General features: G+C 43.9%; 1 protein-coding gene across 5 annotated transcripts in view; it reads left to right on the forward strand.

Annotated features, from left to right (window-relative positions):
- The window catches only part of Micalcl (MICAL C-terminal like), a 64616-nt gene that overhangs the window by 14571 nt on the left and 32030 nt on the right, over window positions 1–18015 (forward strand). For all 5 annotated transcript variants that reach the window (XR_003847104.1, XM_029556314.1, XM_029556317.1 and 2 more), the window contains 3 exons: window positions 1303–1454; window positions 1779–3081; window positions 15139–15242. Coding sequence is in view for 4 of the 5 variants with exons in the window: in XM_029556314.1 (XP_029412174.1) it covers window positions 1303–1454; window positions 1779–3081; window positions 15139–15242 (1559 nt within the window). In the remaining variant the exon portion in view is untranslated. The remainder of the gene's footprint in view (window positions 1–1302; window positions 1455–1778; window positions 3082–15138; window positions 15243–18015) is intronic.

Below are 18015 nucleotides of genomic sequence, written 5' to 3' on the forward strand. Positions count from 1 at the left end.
GAGTCTGAGGTATACCACCTGACATGCTTGCTTTTGTGTGTAGAAAACAGGGCAGAATACTAAATGTTCACCATATAGCTTGGAAGAAGGGTGGAACTCTTCTTGGCTGGAGGTGACTTGGGTTTGGCTTTTCTGTCAGACTTGTGTCCCACAGTGTCCCTGACTATGTGTCATTAAATTCTCTGACTCAGCTCAGAGGAACACAAACACAGTCTAAGTCCCTGAGGAGGAGCCTTCCTACATAGAGCTTTGGGGAAACTAAAGCCAGGGCATTGTGTTGAGCCAAGAAGTGGGGTAAAACCTATAGGCTGGTCACATTGAAGGGAGATTTGGAACAGGGAGATGGAGTTTAGGATGGAGTAAGTGGTGCACAGAAACCCTGGGATGTCTGGAGAATGTTGCTGTCTTCATGGTTCATGGTGATTTGGGATGAAAGGTGGAGCCGGCACATCTGAAAGACTGAATAGCATTTTTCTCAATTTCTTTGAATATAAATTATCTGAAATTGTCCAATATGGGGATAAAATACTTGAGATTGTTGATTTAAGGTTACCATATTGGAAGGAAAGGGGGATGGGGGGGACAGGAAGACGAGCACATATGGGCTTGAATGACATCACAGGACCAGATGATTTCAGCTGCCTACAGTTCAGAACTGGGCTCCTCCCCAGAGCCCAGCCTCCACCCTTTCTCACGCATCTCTGAACAGATCCATTGCTTCCTGTCTGTTCCCTGAGCAACAGGAGCTTGGCAGGGACCCAGTCTGTGTGCTTCCAATGATTGATATGGCTGTAACCTCCCTCCCTCGGGTTCCCATAAAATGTCAAGCTAACCACCTTGTCTGAGAGCCCCTTGGCTACACACACTTGAGAGAAAGAGCCCATTTCATTAGGCACAAGCATGCAACCTGTCTGTGCCCACAGCTAATGGTCCGGCATCTTGTGGGAAGAAACCTCAAATGACTTATTGATGGAGAGATTTAGCACATGCCCAGCTTCTGACCACCATGGCTTTAGGGAAGTGTTAGTAGATATCCATCTCCAAAACTCACTCTAAAGATTCCAGCATACTTCAAGAACACCCCCACAGATGACTGAAACACTCACTTGACTTCCCACCTGGGGCATCCTTTCTCCCACAGGGCCTGCCTCCAAGTCCCAAGCTCTGAGCACTGGGGACTTCGGAGTCCATCTCCAGCATCTTTATCTTCCTAGAACTGGGGTTTCACTTACAGTCTTCTCTTTTTATGTTAAAAATAAGACAACAGCAACCCTGTGATAGAAAATGTCCTTTCCTTCATAGATTCAACACCAATGAACAAAAGCACACTGTCGCCTCCAAAGGAACCTCCTCCACATCCTCCTTCTTCCTGGTCTTCTTCATCTGCCCCACCATCTTCCTGTTCTCTAGCTTCTGTCCCTGGACACACTCCAGAACGTTCCTCCCCTCCTCAGGTGAGTGCCCTGAAGCCGCTCCTCACAGCCTTCACCTTGACTCAAGAAAGCAAATGCTAAAGGAGCTGGAAAGATGGCAAGATGGCTCAGCAGTTAAGAGCACTAGCTGCTCTTACAGAGGACCTGAGTTCGATTCCCAGCATCCACATAGTAGCTAACAGCTGTCTGAAACTCCAGGTCCAGGCATTCAATGCTCTCTTCTAACTTCCACAGGCACTGCATGACATGGGTGCATTTCCACATGCAAGCAACACACTCACACACATAAAATAAAAATAATAAAGAAAATAGTAAATAACTGCTATTTCTGCCCATCCCCGGTAGGTGCCAGCTTACAAGCCCCACTCACAGGCCTCCAGAGGTGACTTTAGTCCGACTCCAATCTATCTGAGACGGGCCAGAGCCCAAGGAATAGCGAGGGAAATTCCCCTCTCTCTGCCGCATGGCCCGGTGCTGGAGCGAGCAGAATACTGCCTGGTGAGCCCTGGTGAAGGCCACACAAACCCTGTAGAGATGGTCTCGGAGGGATTCCAGGAAGTGGAGGCTCCAATTGGAAGCACCAGCAGTGTCCGCGAAGACCCACAGCCCGTGGTGGGGAAGAACCGATGTTTGCCCAGTCAGAAGCTAGCCCCCAGAGCTGCAGAGAACCGGGGAGAAGGGAGCAACGGACCCAGGAGGGGACAGGCAGGTGACTCAGAGCTGGCAGCAGACAAGAAGCCAGGCTTGAAGAAGCTAGTCCTTACTCAAGAGCAGAAGACCAACTTGCTGGACTGGAGCGACTGCGCCCTTCAAGGCATGCGTGGAAAGACTGGGGCGCTACCCTCCCAAGAAAGGTCTGAGAATGGCAGAGGAGGTGCCCCCAAACCAGTCTGCCCCTCCGACGAGAAACTGCCCGCCGCGAGAGAGGTCCTGGAGGAGATGCACACCCCTGCCGTCCGGTCTCCACGAGAGAGAGAGCGCAGCGTGCCTCCACCCAAGTCCCCCCTGCGGCTCATAGCTAATGCCATCGGAAGGTTCTTGCTCCCCAGTTCTGAAGGAGGAAAAAAGGCCTCCCCTAAGTCAGAATCAAAAACTTTGCCCACGGGCCGGTCACAGGCCTTCACCCGCTCCTTTAGCCTACGGAAACCCAGTTCCAGTAAAGATGGGGACCGTCAGTCCCCAGGGAGACACATGGCCAAGAGGGCTTCCGCCTTCTTCTCCCTGGCCTCCCCAACTTCCAAGACTGCCCAGGCCTCAGACCTTAGCCTTCCTGACCCTGCCCTCCGCACCCAGAGTTTGCCCAATCGTCCATCCAAGATGTTTCCTGCACACACATCCCCACCCTGCAGCAAGATTGAAGATGTCCCCACACTCCTGGAGAAAGTGAGTTTGCAAGAGACCTTACCAGATGCCGCTCCCGTTCCAAAGAAAAGAACCTCTCTTCTTTCCTCCCTTGGACTCAAAGACAGATCTTTTGAGAGTTTCTTCCAAGAATGCAAACAAAGAAAGGACATTGGGGACTTCTTTATCAGCCCCAAGGAGAAGGGGCCACTCAGGAACAGAGTCCCATCTCTGGAGAAGCTGGTACAGCCTTTAGGAGGCACCTCCCTGGGCCAGGTGGCCCACACTCCTATAGCCCGAGATGCAAGTAAGTAGCTCTTTTCTAAAAGTCTAGAGTTTGTGCTGGGCAGTTCAAGATCCACGTTGGATCTCTAACTTTGAATTGCTTCTTCAATTCATTCTGACAAAGGTAGGAAAATTTGGGACTGGTGAGATGGCTCAGGGGGGAAAGCCACTTACCACCAAGCCTGATGACCTGAGTTCGATCCCCAGGACCCACGTGATGGAAGGAAAGAACCGGTTCCTGCAAGTTGTCCTCTGACTTCCACGTGTGTACCCCCTCTACACAAAAATAAACAATTCAATCTAAAAAAAAAAATTTAAGTAAAAAAACTTGAAAATGTTGAAAGAGAAATCTGAAAAAAATAAAATTTGAAATTATATTATGCAAGTGTTGAATCAACTCTAATTCTACCACTTTTCTACTAGGTGAGCATGTGAATTTTTTTACTAAGATATACATAAAATTGTGAATCTTTAAAATCAGCCATATATAATATGTATTATAGCAATTGCCACAGATTTTATGTCTTTTAATAGAATATTGTATCTTGTGGAAATGTCAATGAACTATTCTTCTATTGTTTAACTTATATGCATATATAACCGATTAATATATTTATATTTTATGGATGGAGTGAGTGAGCATTTTTATACATTAACTTTTTCTTTCCTTTGACTTACTAAACACTTTTCTGTATATTTGGTTACCAATGGAAATAGAGAACGTTTTATATTTAAATCTGATTTTGTTGGTGGTGGTGGTGGTTTGAGACAGGGTCTCACTACGCAGCCCTGGTGACCAGGAGCTTACGATGTAGACAAGGCTGGTCTCAAACTCACATAAATCCTCCTGGCTCTGCATCCTGAACACTGCAATTAAAGGTGTGTGTCTCTATGCCCAGCTAATCTGATTGTTTTAAATTCTTTAATTAAATATCAAAGCATTAAAGTAATCAAACAGGATGGAAATATCTAACAAGAAGGGAAACATGCTGTCATTCTGTACCTTGCCAAAGATTTAGTGTATTCCCTTAAGGATAGTTTAAACACGCAATGATATCTTTTTCTTCTAATGGATATATGTACCTGTGAGTGTGTGGTATATGTACACATGTGTATGTGTGCTCCTGGAAGCATGTACAGGTCAGAGATGGACAATGGATATCCTGCTCAATTATCCCCCACCTCCTTGATACCTTGACACAGGGTCTCTCACTTAACCTGGAACTAGGCTTGCAGTCTTCTCCCCCACAACTGGGGTTACAGGTGTGGGCTCAGTCATGCCCAGCTTTTTATGTGGGTGCTGGGATCTGAACTCAGGTCCTCGTGCTTACACAGCAAGCCCTCTTAACCACTGAGCCATCTCCCCAGCCCATGATTTCTTTTGTTGCTGAATATTCATTTGATTGTTCTAAACAAATTGTGATCCTATTATTTCCAGTTTTTAAAAATTCTGTTTTTGTTATGTTTTCACATTTTTATTTCTTATTTAACTTTTATTTTGGAAGATCAGTTTCCTTAATGTTTTAATTTTATGTGTATGAGTATTTTGCCTGCATATATATAGATACATCACATGTGTGTAATGCCCACAGAGGCAATAAGAGGGCATTGGGTCCTCTGGGACTGGAATTATGCCACCATGTGAGTGCTGGAAACTGAACCCAGGTCCTCTGCAAAAGCAACCAGTGCTCTTAACCACTGAGCTGTCTTCCCGGCCCTGAAAATCAGTTTTTCAATAATGAATTATTTATCTTCTTTGCACTACAATCAGGCTTATACATAGATTAACAAGTGAATTTTTTTGCAGTCAAGTTGTGTGTGTGTGTGTGTGTGTGTGTGAGTTTTTGCCTACATGTATCTAAGTACACCTGTGTGTGCAATGCCTATAGAGGCCAGAAGAGGGAGTTGGATCCCCTGGAACTGGAGTTATGAATGGTGGTTAGCTGTCATGGAGGTGCTGGGAATCAAACCCTAGTAGAGCAGTCAGTGTTCTTAAATGTTGAACCATCTCTCCAGCCCCTGCAGCCAAGTTTGAAATAAGCATAGGTAAGTTGAAATATAGCAATTATCTTTAAATCACACATCATAAAATTTCTTGTCTATATATTTTAATAGATAATATACTTACATGTTGTAAAACTTAAGGGACTATAGGTGGGTGTAGTGGGGTGTGTCTGCCATCCCAGCACTCAGGGTGCTGAACCAGAAGGAACATGAATTTGAGGCTAGCCTGGGTTAATAGTGAGGGTTTAATATGAAAAACAACAAAGAAAAATAACTGAGAACTTGGTCTATTTGGCCCAAGTATGTCTTTATCTGTAGGACAAAGCCTTAGGTATAGAACTACTTCCCCCTTCCACCCATTGACAAATGGGATTACATCTGATCAGGAAGCTTCTGCTGAGCCAAGGGAACAATTCACAGTGAAAGGCACTCTAGAGAGGGGAGGAATCTCACTAGCTATTCATCTGCTAGGAGATTCAGGTCTACAATATATAAAGAACTCAAACATTAAACTCAAAACAACAAATAATCTAATCAATAAATGGGCAAATGAACTGAACAGAAGTACAAATGTCCAATAAATACATGAAAAAAATGTTCAACTTCCTTAGATATCAGAGAAATGCAAATCAAAACTACACTGAGATTCCATTTCACACCAGTCATCATGGTGATCACCAGATTATCACGTCCATCAAGGAAAATAAGTGCTGGCCAATAGGACGATGGAAAACACTGCTGGTGGGAATATAAATTACTCCAGCCACTATAGAAATCAGTACAGAGTTTCCTAAAACACTAAAAGTAGAACTACCATATGACCCAGCCATACCATTTCTAGATACATACCTGAAGCAATCTAAGTCAGCACACAGTAAAGATACCTACACATCCAGGTTTATTACAGCACAATTCACAATAGCTAAGTTATGGACTCAGTCTAGATGTCCATCAACAGATGAACAGGTAGGCCAGGTGTAGTGACACGTGTCTGTCATCTTATCACTTGGGCAAAAGAATCAAGAGATTGAGGCCAGCATGGATTACCGTGTGAGACCCCATTTTAAAAACAAAACCAAAATAAACAAAAACCTCAGGTGAATAAAGAAAATGTCACACACACACACACACACACACACACACGATGGAATGGGGAGGTTGGTTTGTTTCATGGGATTTTGTTGTTATTTGGTGAAGTGTTCCATGATGTTAAGTTATTTAGTGAAGCTCATATGTCACATACTCTTACAGGAGTAAGAGTTACAGGAGGAGGAGAGTTAATACGCTCAACTACAATTTTTTAATTTTATTTTTATTTTTATAAGTGTATTGCCTGCATGTGTGTAACTGCACTTGTGTCATGCAATGCCTGTGCAGGTCAGAAGGGAATATTAGATCCCCTGGAATTGGAGTTACAGGCAGTTGTTAGCTGCCATGAGGGTGCTGGGAACTGAACTGGGGTCTTCTGCAAGAGCAGCCAGTGCTCTTAACCACCATCCCTCCAGCCCCTCAACTATAACTTTTAAATTGTCTTTGAATCATTTCAGTTCTGTGACTTTTGCTTCATATCTTTTTGCTATTTTATTTACTTGTGTGTGTGTGTGTGTGTGTGTGTGTGTGTGTGTTATGTGTGCAAATGTGGGCCCATGAGTGCTATGACACATACATGGAACTTAAAGGACAGCATTGGGTGTCAGCCCTCAAATTCCACCTTGTTTGAGACAGGGTCTCTGGTAGCTGCTGTTTTCACCACTGTGTACGCCAGGCTAGCTGACCACGGACCTCCAGGGATTCTCTTGTCTCTGCCTCCTATCTCACTGTAGGAACACTGGTTTAAAGAAATAAAATGTAAATTTCAAATTGTTAACTTATCACAGTCTTCCTGAAATAATACTCTACCCACTGTATGTACAGTAATCCCTTATAATAGTATGTTTTAATTTCTTCCTCCTATTTTTGTTATTTTTGTAATGAATATTGCTTCAATGTTTGTTAGATACGTCCTTTTTCCTTCCTTCCTTCTTCCTTCTCTCCTCTCCCTCCCTCCCTCCTTCCCTTCCCCTTCCCCTTCCCCATCCCCCTCCCTCCCTTCTCACTTTATAGCCCAGACTGGCTTGGAACTCACTACATAGCCCAGGCCGACCTTATGGCATTATTTCTGCTCCAGCCTCCTAAGTGCTGGGGTCACAGGTCTGAGCAGTCATGTCCTATCTTTCTGTGCTACATGAATTAGTCAAAAACAAGACCAGAAATTATTGTACATTTACCATGTCTACAATTATTTGTTCCTAGCACTGTACACCTTCTGCTACAGAATTCCTCTCCATCTTTTGCATACCTGCCAGCAACAAATGATTCCAGCTTTTCCCTTCCCTTCTAAAAGTCCAACTTTAGATTTTTTGTCTTTATTTTAAAGGGACAGTTTCACTCAGTGTAGAACTGTAGGTTCGCATTATTTTCCTCCTTAAGGATGCTACTCTTTCCTCTTGGCGTGTTTAGCTTCTAGTGGGATCTATGTGGATAGTCTTCTCTTTGTTTCTTATGCAATGTATCATTTTAAGGTTTTCTGTCTCTGATTTTCAACAAGTTTATTACCATGGGCCTGGCCATGATTTCCTTCTTTATGTTTATTCTGCTTGTGGTTTGTTGAGTTCCTTGGAACTGTGGATTCTAGTTTTTCACTCACTAGGAGTGATTTTCAAAACGTTTTCTTTAGCCACTTTTCCATTCCCAGTTCTCCCGTGCCCTTCTGGGCTCCCAATCGCGTGTAGTATTTTCTCCATCTTGATTTTCCCCAAAATTCTGTTGTTTGTTTGTTTGTTTTCAGTTCTCCCTGCTCACTCTTTCTTCTGTACCTCATTTTGGGTAGTTTCCATCACCATTATTTACTTTCACTTATTTTTCTATCTTCGTAGTATTCAATCAGTTTTAAGATGATCCAGTGGAATTTTCATCTCAATTTTCTATTCATTTTTATAGGTTCTATTTTAATATCTTCTGCTTCTATCTTCAGTTCATATGTTATTTTAAATTTATTTAACTGGTTATTTTAATGCCCCAAAATGGCAGATAATTCTGTATAGCGTAATGCTTTGCATTGAACAATGGCTCCATAGAACTAATTAACGTATGCATATACTTAGCATATTTTATAGTGAGAACACTTAAATCTATTCTCCTAGCAATGTTCAAGAGTACAAAAACATCACCATGATATTTACTTTTCTTATTACTGTCAGAAACCTGACAAGAAGCAATTCAAGGAAGGCTTTGTTTTGGCTCATGGTGGGAAGATGTGACAGGGGAAGCAGCTCCTGTCTGTGGAGGCAGGAACAAGAGGCTGCTGGGTACATCTCCTCAGCACCCAATAAGCAAAGAGATGGGGCCACAAGTGGGGCAAGGCTATAATACTCAAATTCTGGCCTGTCAGTAACCCACTTCCCAAAACTGTACTACTAACAACCAACTGTTCAAACACATGAGCCTTGGTGGTATTTTACATTGAAATCATAACATTATAACCCTAATTCCTTCAGGTGTATGGTAATCTCATAGTGCAAATTACATTCACTCCAATTTCAAAAGTTTGCAAAGTCTTATAGTTCCAGTCTCTTCTGAGATTCAAGACAAACTCTTAGCTGTGAGTTCCCTGCAAAATAAAATTTAAACTACACTTATACACTGCCCATATAGAGTGGTACAGAGTAAACATTCTCATTCCAAAAGGGAGGAATCAGGATAAAGCAAAGAAAACTAGATGAACCAAAATAAGACCCAAACCCAGTAGGGCAAGCATCAAAGCCTATAGCTCCATGTCCAGCTTCTGGGACTTATGGTGGCATTCTCTGTGCTCCAAGAGGATTGGGTAGCTCAGCCCCTAAAACTCTCCTGCATGCAGCACATGTGGGTTTCCTCTTGGGCTGACTCGACTGGATACCTGAAGATTTCTTTATTTAAAAAAATATATTATTTTAATTTTATGTGTATAGGTGTATTGCCTGCATGTGTGTAAGTGCACTTATGCAATGCAATACCCATGGAGGTCAGACAAGGGCATCAGTCCTCTGGAACTGGAGTTACAGATAGTTGTTAGCCACCATGTGGGTGCTGGGAATCAAACCTGGGTCAGTGCTCTTAACTGCTAAGCCTTCTCTCCAGCCCCACCTAAAGACTGTTTTAGCACATATCCCATGTTCCTGGCATCTAAAGTATTCTAGAGTTTCCACTGAAACTTAGGCTTCACCTTCACAGCGTCACACACAGCCTGCTCAGGGACTTCATGCCTCTCAACCCTGATATATACTGCCTAGACTTAATGGCTTTCTGGATCCTTGGTGTAAGCCTTCATGACCCTATGACTTGTATTCTGCATTCCTATGAATCAGCCCCACGTGAACGATGATGTCAAGTTCTGCCGTAAGCTTGAGGTATAGCTTGACCTGTTTGTAGCACACTATAGTGGCCTCTGAGCACATTGTTGGCTTAACCTAGGAAAACACTTCTTTGGGCAACGCAGCTCCAGCAAGATGCCTTGGATATTTGCTTTGTTCAAGAACTGTCTTTTCAAGTGAAAGTTTTTCAAATGAATTTGCACTGTTATACTCTGGAGTTTTTTTGATGGTGGAGTCCTACTCTCAAGGCACCTTCCCTGTTGTTTCAGGACAGAGCACAAGCTTCTTTTTAATTGAGATCATCTCTTTAATGATTAATTCCATTTTTCCTGCAGCCCTGTGTATGTCTTTGGCTTCATTCACACCCCTTTCCTCACAAACTGCACATTTTTACATCTTCCTGCTCCACCTTCATCTCCAGCTTCTCATTATAAACCTCGCTAATGGGTGTGAGCCTTAACCATGCCACAACCTGAGTGTTAGGCTGTCTTGAAATTTCCTCAGCTAAACAAACTAGTCCATTGCTTTTTCATTCAGCCTTACTCAGATTTTCAAGACACAGGCAGAATGTAGCCAGAATATAAATGGATGGCCTCTAATTGAATTCTCAGTAGACTCATTGTTCCTCTCTGAAACCTCATGAACCTGGACTTCACTGTCCACATTTTGATCAGCATTCTGGTCTCCCTAATACCTGTATGAATAGCCCACTAAGCTCTAATTACAGCATTCTAGGGCTTCACTAGCCCACACCTCCAAAGTCTTCCCTATTCCTCCTGCAAACAAGTTCCAAAGGCCAAAGAATCCATGGTCAACTTTATCAAAGCAAGAATTCCACTTCTGGTGCCAATTTTCTGTGTTAGCTACTTTTCTCACTACTATGTCCAAAGTACTTGATAAGAACAAACTAACCTAAGGGAAGGAGGGTTTATTTTTGGCTCACAGCTTGAGAGTATAATCTATCATGGCCAGAAGACATGGTGGCAAGGCAAGCTCCTGTCCACGGCAGTGGGAGCACGAGACTGCTGGTTATATTATATCAACAAGTAGGAAGCAGAGAGTCTAGGCCAGAAATGGGGCAGAGCTATAACTTTCAAAGTCCATTCTCACCATGACCCTCACGCCCTCCAAGCAGGCTTCACCTCCCAAAGGTTCCAAAACACCTGTGGAGCATCTGTTCAAACACACAAGCCTATGTAGGGTATATTTTACATTCAAACCATAACAGCTGCCTTGTTATATAACAAATCTCTTGAACTTATTCCTCCTATTGAACTGAAATTTCATATCCTTTGACCCACATCTCCCTAACCCCCACTTCCACTTCCTAATCCTAATAACCAGCATTTTTATATAATCTCTGCTTCCACGAGTTTCTATTATTTTTGGGAGAGGAGGGGGTCTTTTTGAAGCAGGGTTTCCCTGTAGCCCTAGCTGTCCTGGAACTCACTATGTAGACCAGGCTGGCCTTGAACTCACAGAGATCAGCCTGCCTCTGCCTCCCAAGTGCTGGGACCACAGGTATGTGCTACCACGCCCGGCTCTTATTATTTTTTTATGTCATTCATTATTAATGGATAGAAATGCTGTTGATGAGAGCTGAGGATGTAGCTTTCAGTAAAGTTCAAGCTTAGCCTGCATGACTCTCTGGATTCAATCCCCAGCACCAGGCCAAAGGATGACAGGAAGGGATGAAGGATTAGGGAGGGGAAGAAGGGAGGGACAGAAAGCTACTAATCTCCATTTGTACATTTTATGTCCTATGACTTTACTAAATTAATTATTGCAAAAGATTCTTTGTTTTAGCTTTCTTTTTAACTTCTTGAGCACATTTATGAGAGTTTTAAGTCCTTATCTCATTCCTTTGTATCTGCCATTTCTGGGCCTGTTTTTGAAACCATTTATTTCTATTTATGTGGTGGTGGGGGTGTGCATCATATGTCTGTAAATGCATGCAAAGGCCAGAAGAAGGCATCAGATTCCCTGGAACTGGAATTAAAGATGGTTGTGAGACACCATGTGGGTTCTGGGAACCCACGCTGTATCCTCTGCAAGAGCAGCCAGCGCTCATAACCACTGAACCATCTCTCCAGTACCTGGACATGTTGTGGACTAATCGTGTGTGTGTGTGTGTGTGTGTGTGTGTGTGTGTGTATGTGTGTGTGTGTGTGTGTGTGTAGTCATGTTTACCAGCTGGTAGACTTTATGAATATTATGATATTATGTTGTAAAGTGTTTAGATTTTATTATTTAAAATGTTAAATATGCAATAGAGAATGTGTGGCAAGCAGTAGAATGACCTTAAAATCACTTTGTTCCTTTTAAGGCTTGTTTTGAAGCTTGTTCAGGCGTCTATGATTAGCCCTAATCTAGACCTAATTTATCCCCATTAGTAAAGTATGAAGTCCAGTGATCTCTATGAATGCCTCAGTTCTGAGTTCCTCCTGGCTTGTGACTACCTTCCATTCCGTGAGTCTTCCAGATTGTTCGGCCTGCCACTTTGAAGCAGTTACCTGCCCAACCTCCTAGCTTCTTTCTGGGCCTCTGTGGCTCACTATTAAGCAATAGCTGCAGAGAGATTTCTATGGTTATTTCTCAAGTTTTTTTTTCCCCAGCAATCCCTCCTGTCCAGGATGCCATTCCTACACGTTGCAGCTGCCTAGATCTGGCCACACTCTAAACTGCCTCTTCAGCCCACTAACCCTCCTGTGCTCTGACCGGGTTCCTCCTGTCTGCACTGTGGTTCTGAAGGGATCTCTGGACAGAAAGCTTCTGTGATTGAAGGACTGCCTTCATGAGCTTTTGTTCGTGCCTTTGGCATCCTTCTTTGCTGCCTCTTGTCTAGTATCTGGAAACAGATGCTTCATGTATTTTGTCCTGATTTCTATTGTTTTCTGGCAGAAAAGCAATTACAAAATCAGTTACTCTGACGTAGTCAGGGTGGAGCAATGCTGCAAAGCTTTTTAAAACTTGCAAATGAGGGGCTGGAGAGATGGCTCTAAGGTTAAGAGCGCTGGCTGCTCCTGCAGAAGACCTGGGTTCAGTTCCCAGAACCTACATGGCAGCTAACAACTGTATGTAACTCTGGTTCCAGAGGAATTTGATGCCCTCTTTTGACCTCTGCAGGTATTGCATGACACAGGTGCACTTACATACACGCAGGCAATACACTCATACATCTAAAATAAAAATCATAAATCAAATATTTTTCAAAACTTGCAAATGAAAAGTCCAGAATGGTTGGTTCTGTGATAGACAGGGGAGAGACGCGGAGGCTGAAGAGATGCATCATTCTGTCAGGGGAGAGACGTGGAGGCTGAAGAGATGCATCATTCTGGAAGCCTTTTCCAGCCTCGTTTCCATGTGAAATTCTATGAAAAGATTTACTTTTTGAAATTAGGTTTGACTTATAACTAAAGGTTTGTTAGTTTCAGTACCATTATAGTACTGTTGATTGAGTCAACAATGATGGTAATGATGGTTAAGTCAACTGTCATGATACATTTTCATTATTAACTTGACTGGATTTAGAATCACCTAGGAGACACAGCCTTGGGTTGTCTGCAGGGGTATTTCCAGAGATGTTTAACTGAGGAGGGAAGACCTCTTCTGAATGTGGACAACATTTCACAGGCTGGAGCAGTGGACTAAATAAAAAGGGGGAAAGGAGGCTGCATTCATCTCTTTGCTACCTGACACACCTAGATGTGAGTAAGCAGCCTCCTACCCTCCCATGATAGACCACACCCTCAAACTGTGAGCCAACTTAAACCCTTTTTCCCCTAAATTGTTTCTTCTTTTTGAGACAGGGTCTCTAGCTCAGGGTGGCCTCAAACTCCCTATGTAGCCCAAATGACCTTAAACTTCTGAGCCTCCTCCCTCTACCTCCCAAGCACTGGTAGCACTGGTATACCAGTGGATGTGTGGCACCATACCCAGTTTATACAGTGCTGGATGTCAAACCCTGAGTCTCATGAATTGCTAGCACTCTACCAGCTGAGCTGCAGCTCCAGCCCTTATATTGCCTCTTGTCAGGTCACGGCAATAAGAAAAGTAATTTATAAACTACTTTAAGCGCTCCCAGTGGGTATCTCCCTTGTACCAGGTACAGTTAGGCACCTTGATTGATTGTCTTTGCCCTTCCGCAACTATTCTGAATTTAGAGATTATAACACTAGAAAGTCAAGGGCGTGAAGTCAGTTCCTCACTAAGTTAATGAAGGCTCAATGGCTTGATTCCCCCCCACACACACACACACACTCCATGGTAATTTAGTGACTATAAGCAGGAACCAATCTCTGCCCATCACAAACAATGCGCCCTCCTGTGATTATGCTGCTCTCTGATTCTATCTTTACCTGAGTTTTCCCATCTGGCAAATTAAAGTGGAAAACAGCAAACTCCCTCCCCAGAGAGGCTGGGTTCTTATATACATGTTTTGTATTATTTTGCTCTGAATAACAGCATATGTAAATGTGTTGCTGGAGGCTAAAATTACCCTTATTTTGTAAAACGTGGCCACTCCCCCTGGGGTGAATAGTTGAAAATTATGGAGGAGAAGGCAAGCCGGAGAGAACGTTAGCTCTCTTGGAATTGCCTCTCCTCTCTCCCCACTCATTCCACAGTTCTATGCAGACACAAGCTGCCACAGTAGAGTTGTTTTCCATCTCGAAGTCCTGGCCACCTCCACAATGCGGTGACCAGTGTGGATTAATCCAGCTATCAGCATAGACTCTATCAGGTGTATGTGCAGGGGCAGATGTTCTTGATAGCAAAAAACGAGAGCTTCCAGAGGCACCTGGAAGCCCTGTCACACCTGGTCCCCAGCCGAATCACAAAGAGGTTGGTCAACACGGACGCATCATGTCCCCTAACCATCCAGCTCGTTTAGAGTTTGGCATGACCCCTTAGCTTCGGCTTTCCCGTGGGTCCTGCTTTGTTGAGCCACCCCTATCTTAAACTGCCTTTCCTGGCATTTGAATCATCCCTCCGATGATGTGATAATATCTGCAAGTTGGGAAAATAAAAGTGGCATTTGTTTAGCCATAATTAATGAAATATTTATGTTGCATGAGGCTATGTGATAAAACCTTGGGCTTAGAGTCCTTTTGCTTCTGATTACATTTGGGATTTTTTTTTCTATGACCAGACATTCTGACGCCAGCTCTTTTACACTGAGCAGATGTCATGTAGTAAAAATGGGTGCCAGATGCTGTGAGCCGCAGAAGGGCGATTTGTTTAAGAGCTGGCTCCGACTTTTTTGCATTCAATTACTCCTCAGAACGAACCTTACACGAGCATTTAGGTAACTCAGCTAACTTCAGACATGCACTTTAATAATAGATTTTAGCTCCAAAAGCATTGTAAGCAGCAGGGCTGTGCCGTGTAAAGGGTGTTTAAGGGCTTCATTGATTTCTGCACAATACCTTGTTTTGTTTTGTTTTATTTTGAATGTGAGAAGAGAGCTGGGAGGCTCTTGGCAGGGATCCAGAAATGTAATTAACGTGGAGGGCCAACTTTTCAGTTGCCCTGAGGTACTGCCTTCCCAAGCTGCAGGCAGGTGCAGTGAAGGGTGAGCAGGAGGAGGAAGAGAATGGGGTGAGCCTGAAGGAGGGAGGCAGCTCTGAGGCACGAAGCAAGAAAAGAGGCCAGCAGTTTGGTGAGTTCTCCCGTTCCCGTTTCAGGCTCCGGAGCTCGGATGACAGAGGCTGCCTCTTCTCTGTCTTCAACCACCTCCTCCTCCTCTGCAGATGATGAGGCCGACTCCCAGTTTGCCTGGAGGTTAAAGGTAACATCACTTGGAAAACCACACAGTGCCTTGGCCTGCTGGGGCCCGTTTCTCCATCCAGGTTTCAGAGTCAGTGTGGGCTCCAGCTGCAGCCGTTATGTTGCATCTGAGAGTGGCCCTTCTTTTTATCTGGAACACCCCAAGATTTGTCTTCTTAAAAGAAAAACCCTCAGTCTCAAATTGAGGAAGTGAAACAAAGACATATTTACTTGACACCATTTGGTGAGTGCGGCTCTGAAAGTGGGCTTAATATGTGGTCCAACAAGCAAACCACTGAAAAATTACAGCAAGCAGATATATATCTCCCCAAGAGAAGCACAGCTTCATTTAAGAAGCACTAGAAAAATGCTATGTTTATTCTAATCAGAACTATGAAATGAACCTTGGGGTCCCAAACATACATGGACACACCAAGGCCTACTGTCCATGGGACAACCGTTAGTGAGCCCACTGGGGAGGTAGTCATCCTCTTCACTTAGTGAGCCTTAATATGTCTAGAGAAGACTCTAAACAGCTCTCTTAGCCATTTATAGAAGACACAAAGTGTTGCACGTCTGTGGATGTGTCTGTATGTCACACATGCAGGCTATGGAAGTCCTGCTGTTTCCTCTATGCTCCATGGCTGGAGCTGTTCCACTGGCCCCGACACGCTTCCTGGGAGGACAGAGGAGTGGTTCACTGCTTTGGTAATGTTTATTTTTTTGGAGCAGAACTAGGGAGGGAAGAGGAGAACCAAATTTATTTACTCAGACCCAACTTTTCCATAACTGGCAAAGCAAGCCTTGGCTTCACCTCAAGTCACTCAGGAGTTCCAACTCCCCATGGCAGAGAGAGAGAGAGAGAGAGAGAGAGAGAGAGAGAATTTTCTTTTGAAATATGAGCTTCACTGGTCAGTTCAATACTGAATAGAAATGAATTGTGTGTGAATTGTATGGTATGTTCATTTCTGGGGTTTCCCTGCTGCCCCTCATCCCCTCAAGTGACCTAAGTCAATTCTATATTCAAATGAGACAGATCCTAGCCTCTGTCATCTTAACACTCTTGGAGAATGAAAGCATCATTGGCCCAGGCAGATGGAAGTAGGATGACCACTGTCACTTTGGTTGTGTTCAGGTGTGTTCCCAGCCAGAGGCACAGAATCCACTGAGCTCAGACTAACCTTCCATGGGAAGCTGCAGGCAAGATACATTGTCTGTTCCTTCCCTTTTCTTCTAGGGCTCCTACAAACCCAGGCAGGATCTGAGAGCCTGAAACAGGAGACATGTGGTTCTTCACCCTTCCTCTCTGTACCGCTCCGTCCCTAGCCCTTTGCATCTCTCCTTGGCTCTCTACAGCATCCCATTGCTGAAAATGTTAACGGATGAGCCGGTGTGTAAATTCACACGACTGTTTACTAATAAAGCATCCTTCTTTTCTGCATCAACATCTTCTAAATAAAAGACAGAAAGTGAGTTCCTTCCTCCAACCCTGGGCTCTGTTCTGCTGACTCTTGAAAAAGCAGTTGGAGTGATAGTATTTGTGTGTGTGTGTGTGTGTGTGTGTGCTTTCACATGTGTGTGCATATATGTGTGTGTGCACATATAAAATGTATGTATGTGTATGCATGTTTGTGTTTGTATGTGCTTATGTGTATGTCTGGTCTTGGGGATCAAACCCAGGACCTCACACATGTTCAACTGGCATTCTAACCACTGAGTGATACTCTCAGCTCTGGAGTGAGAACTCTACTGCCAGAAGACCATATGGCCTGGTTTTTTGTTTTGTTTTGTTTCAACTTTTTAAAATTTGTTTGTGAGTATGTTGCCTGCATGTGTGTAAGTGCACCCATGTCATGCAGTGCCCACAGAGGATCCCCTAGAACTGGAGTTACAGACAGTTATTAGCTGCCATGTGGGTGCTGGAATTTGAACCCAGGTCTGCTACAAGAACAGCCAGCGCTGTTAACCACTGAGCCATCTCTCTAGTCCCATGGCCTTGTTGAGGCATATCCTTCTCCCCAGAATTTTCATTAAATGGTCTTTATTTAGGGAGGGAAATGCTTTTTTAAATGCAGGACTCACGACAGAGCAGGGTCCTGGGTTGACTGAACAGTATCCAGCATGGGGAAAGGCAGCATAGCCTTCAGAGAGCTGTGTGTATTGGGGCAGCTAATTGTGTCAATTTGGGCAGATTATCTTTCCGAATTTTGATCTCCATACTTGCAGATAAGTAAACCTGAGGAATAAAGGAAACTATGCCTATGAAGTAATTAGTACGGTATCTGGCACATAGCACGCTATAAATGGATTTATGACAGGGGTTTGTGTGATAAGAGCGCTGGAGATGCATGTAAAATAAATTAATGGGGTTTCCACATGGCTGAGTCAGAGAAGCTCTGGACATAAAGTACCATTGGCCTCCAGCACCTCTCACCCTGCCCCAGACTTTCCCCCAAAGATCCTGGCTGCTTGATGGGGGGGTCCCCCATGCTAAAGGCATGAACTCCACTCCAGAGTGAAGGACAGCCTTCCTGGAAGTCATCTCCAGAAAACGGATGATGCACTAGGGATGACTGGAATTCAAAGAGCCGTTAGAATTCTCAGTCCTAAGGAGAATTCTAGATGAATTCCTTTTCTGAGATAGGGGTTTTCACTGAAGGCCTCAAAGCTGAATGCTTTGGATGGCTTCTTTACCATTATCCAAGGGATGGGGCCTGAGCAAGAAGGATCCAGGAAGTCCCGAAGCCTAAGAGCGTTCCATTCCTCGACTTCCGTTTTAGACCTCGAGTGATCTG

Source organism: Nannospalax galili, unplaced genomic scaffold, assembly GCF_000622305.1.
Source record: "Nannospalax galili isolate Female #2095 unplaced genomic scaffold, S.galili_v1.0 scaffold44, whole genome shotgun sequence".
Classification (NCBI taxonomy): Eukaryota; Metazoa; Chordata; class Mammalia; order Rodentia; family Spalacidae; genus Nannospalax; species Nannospalax galili.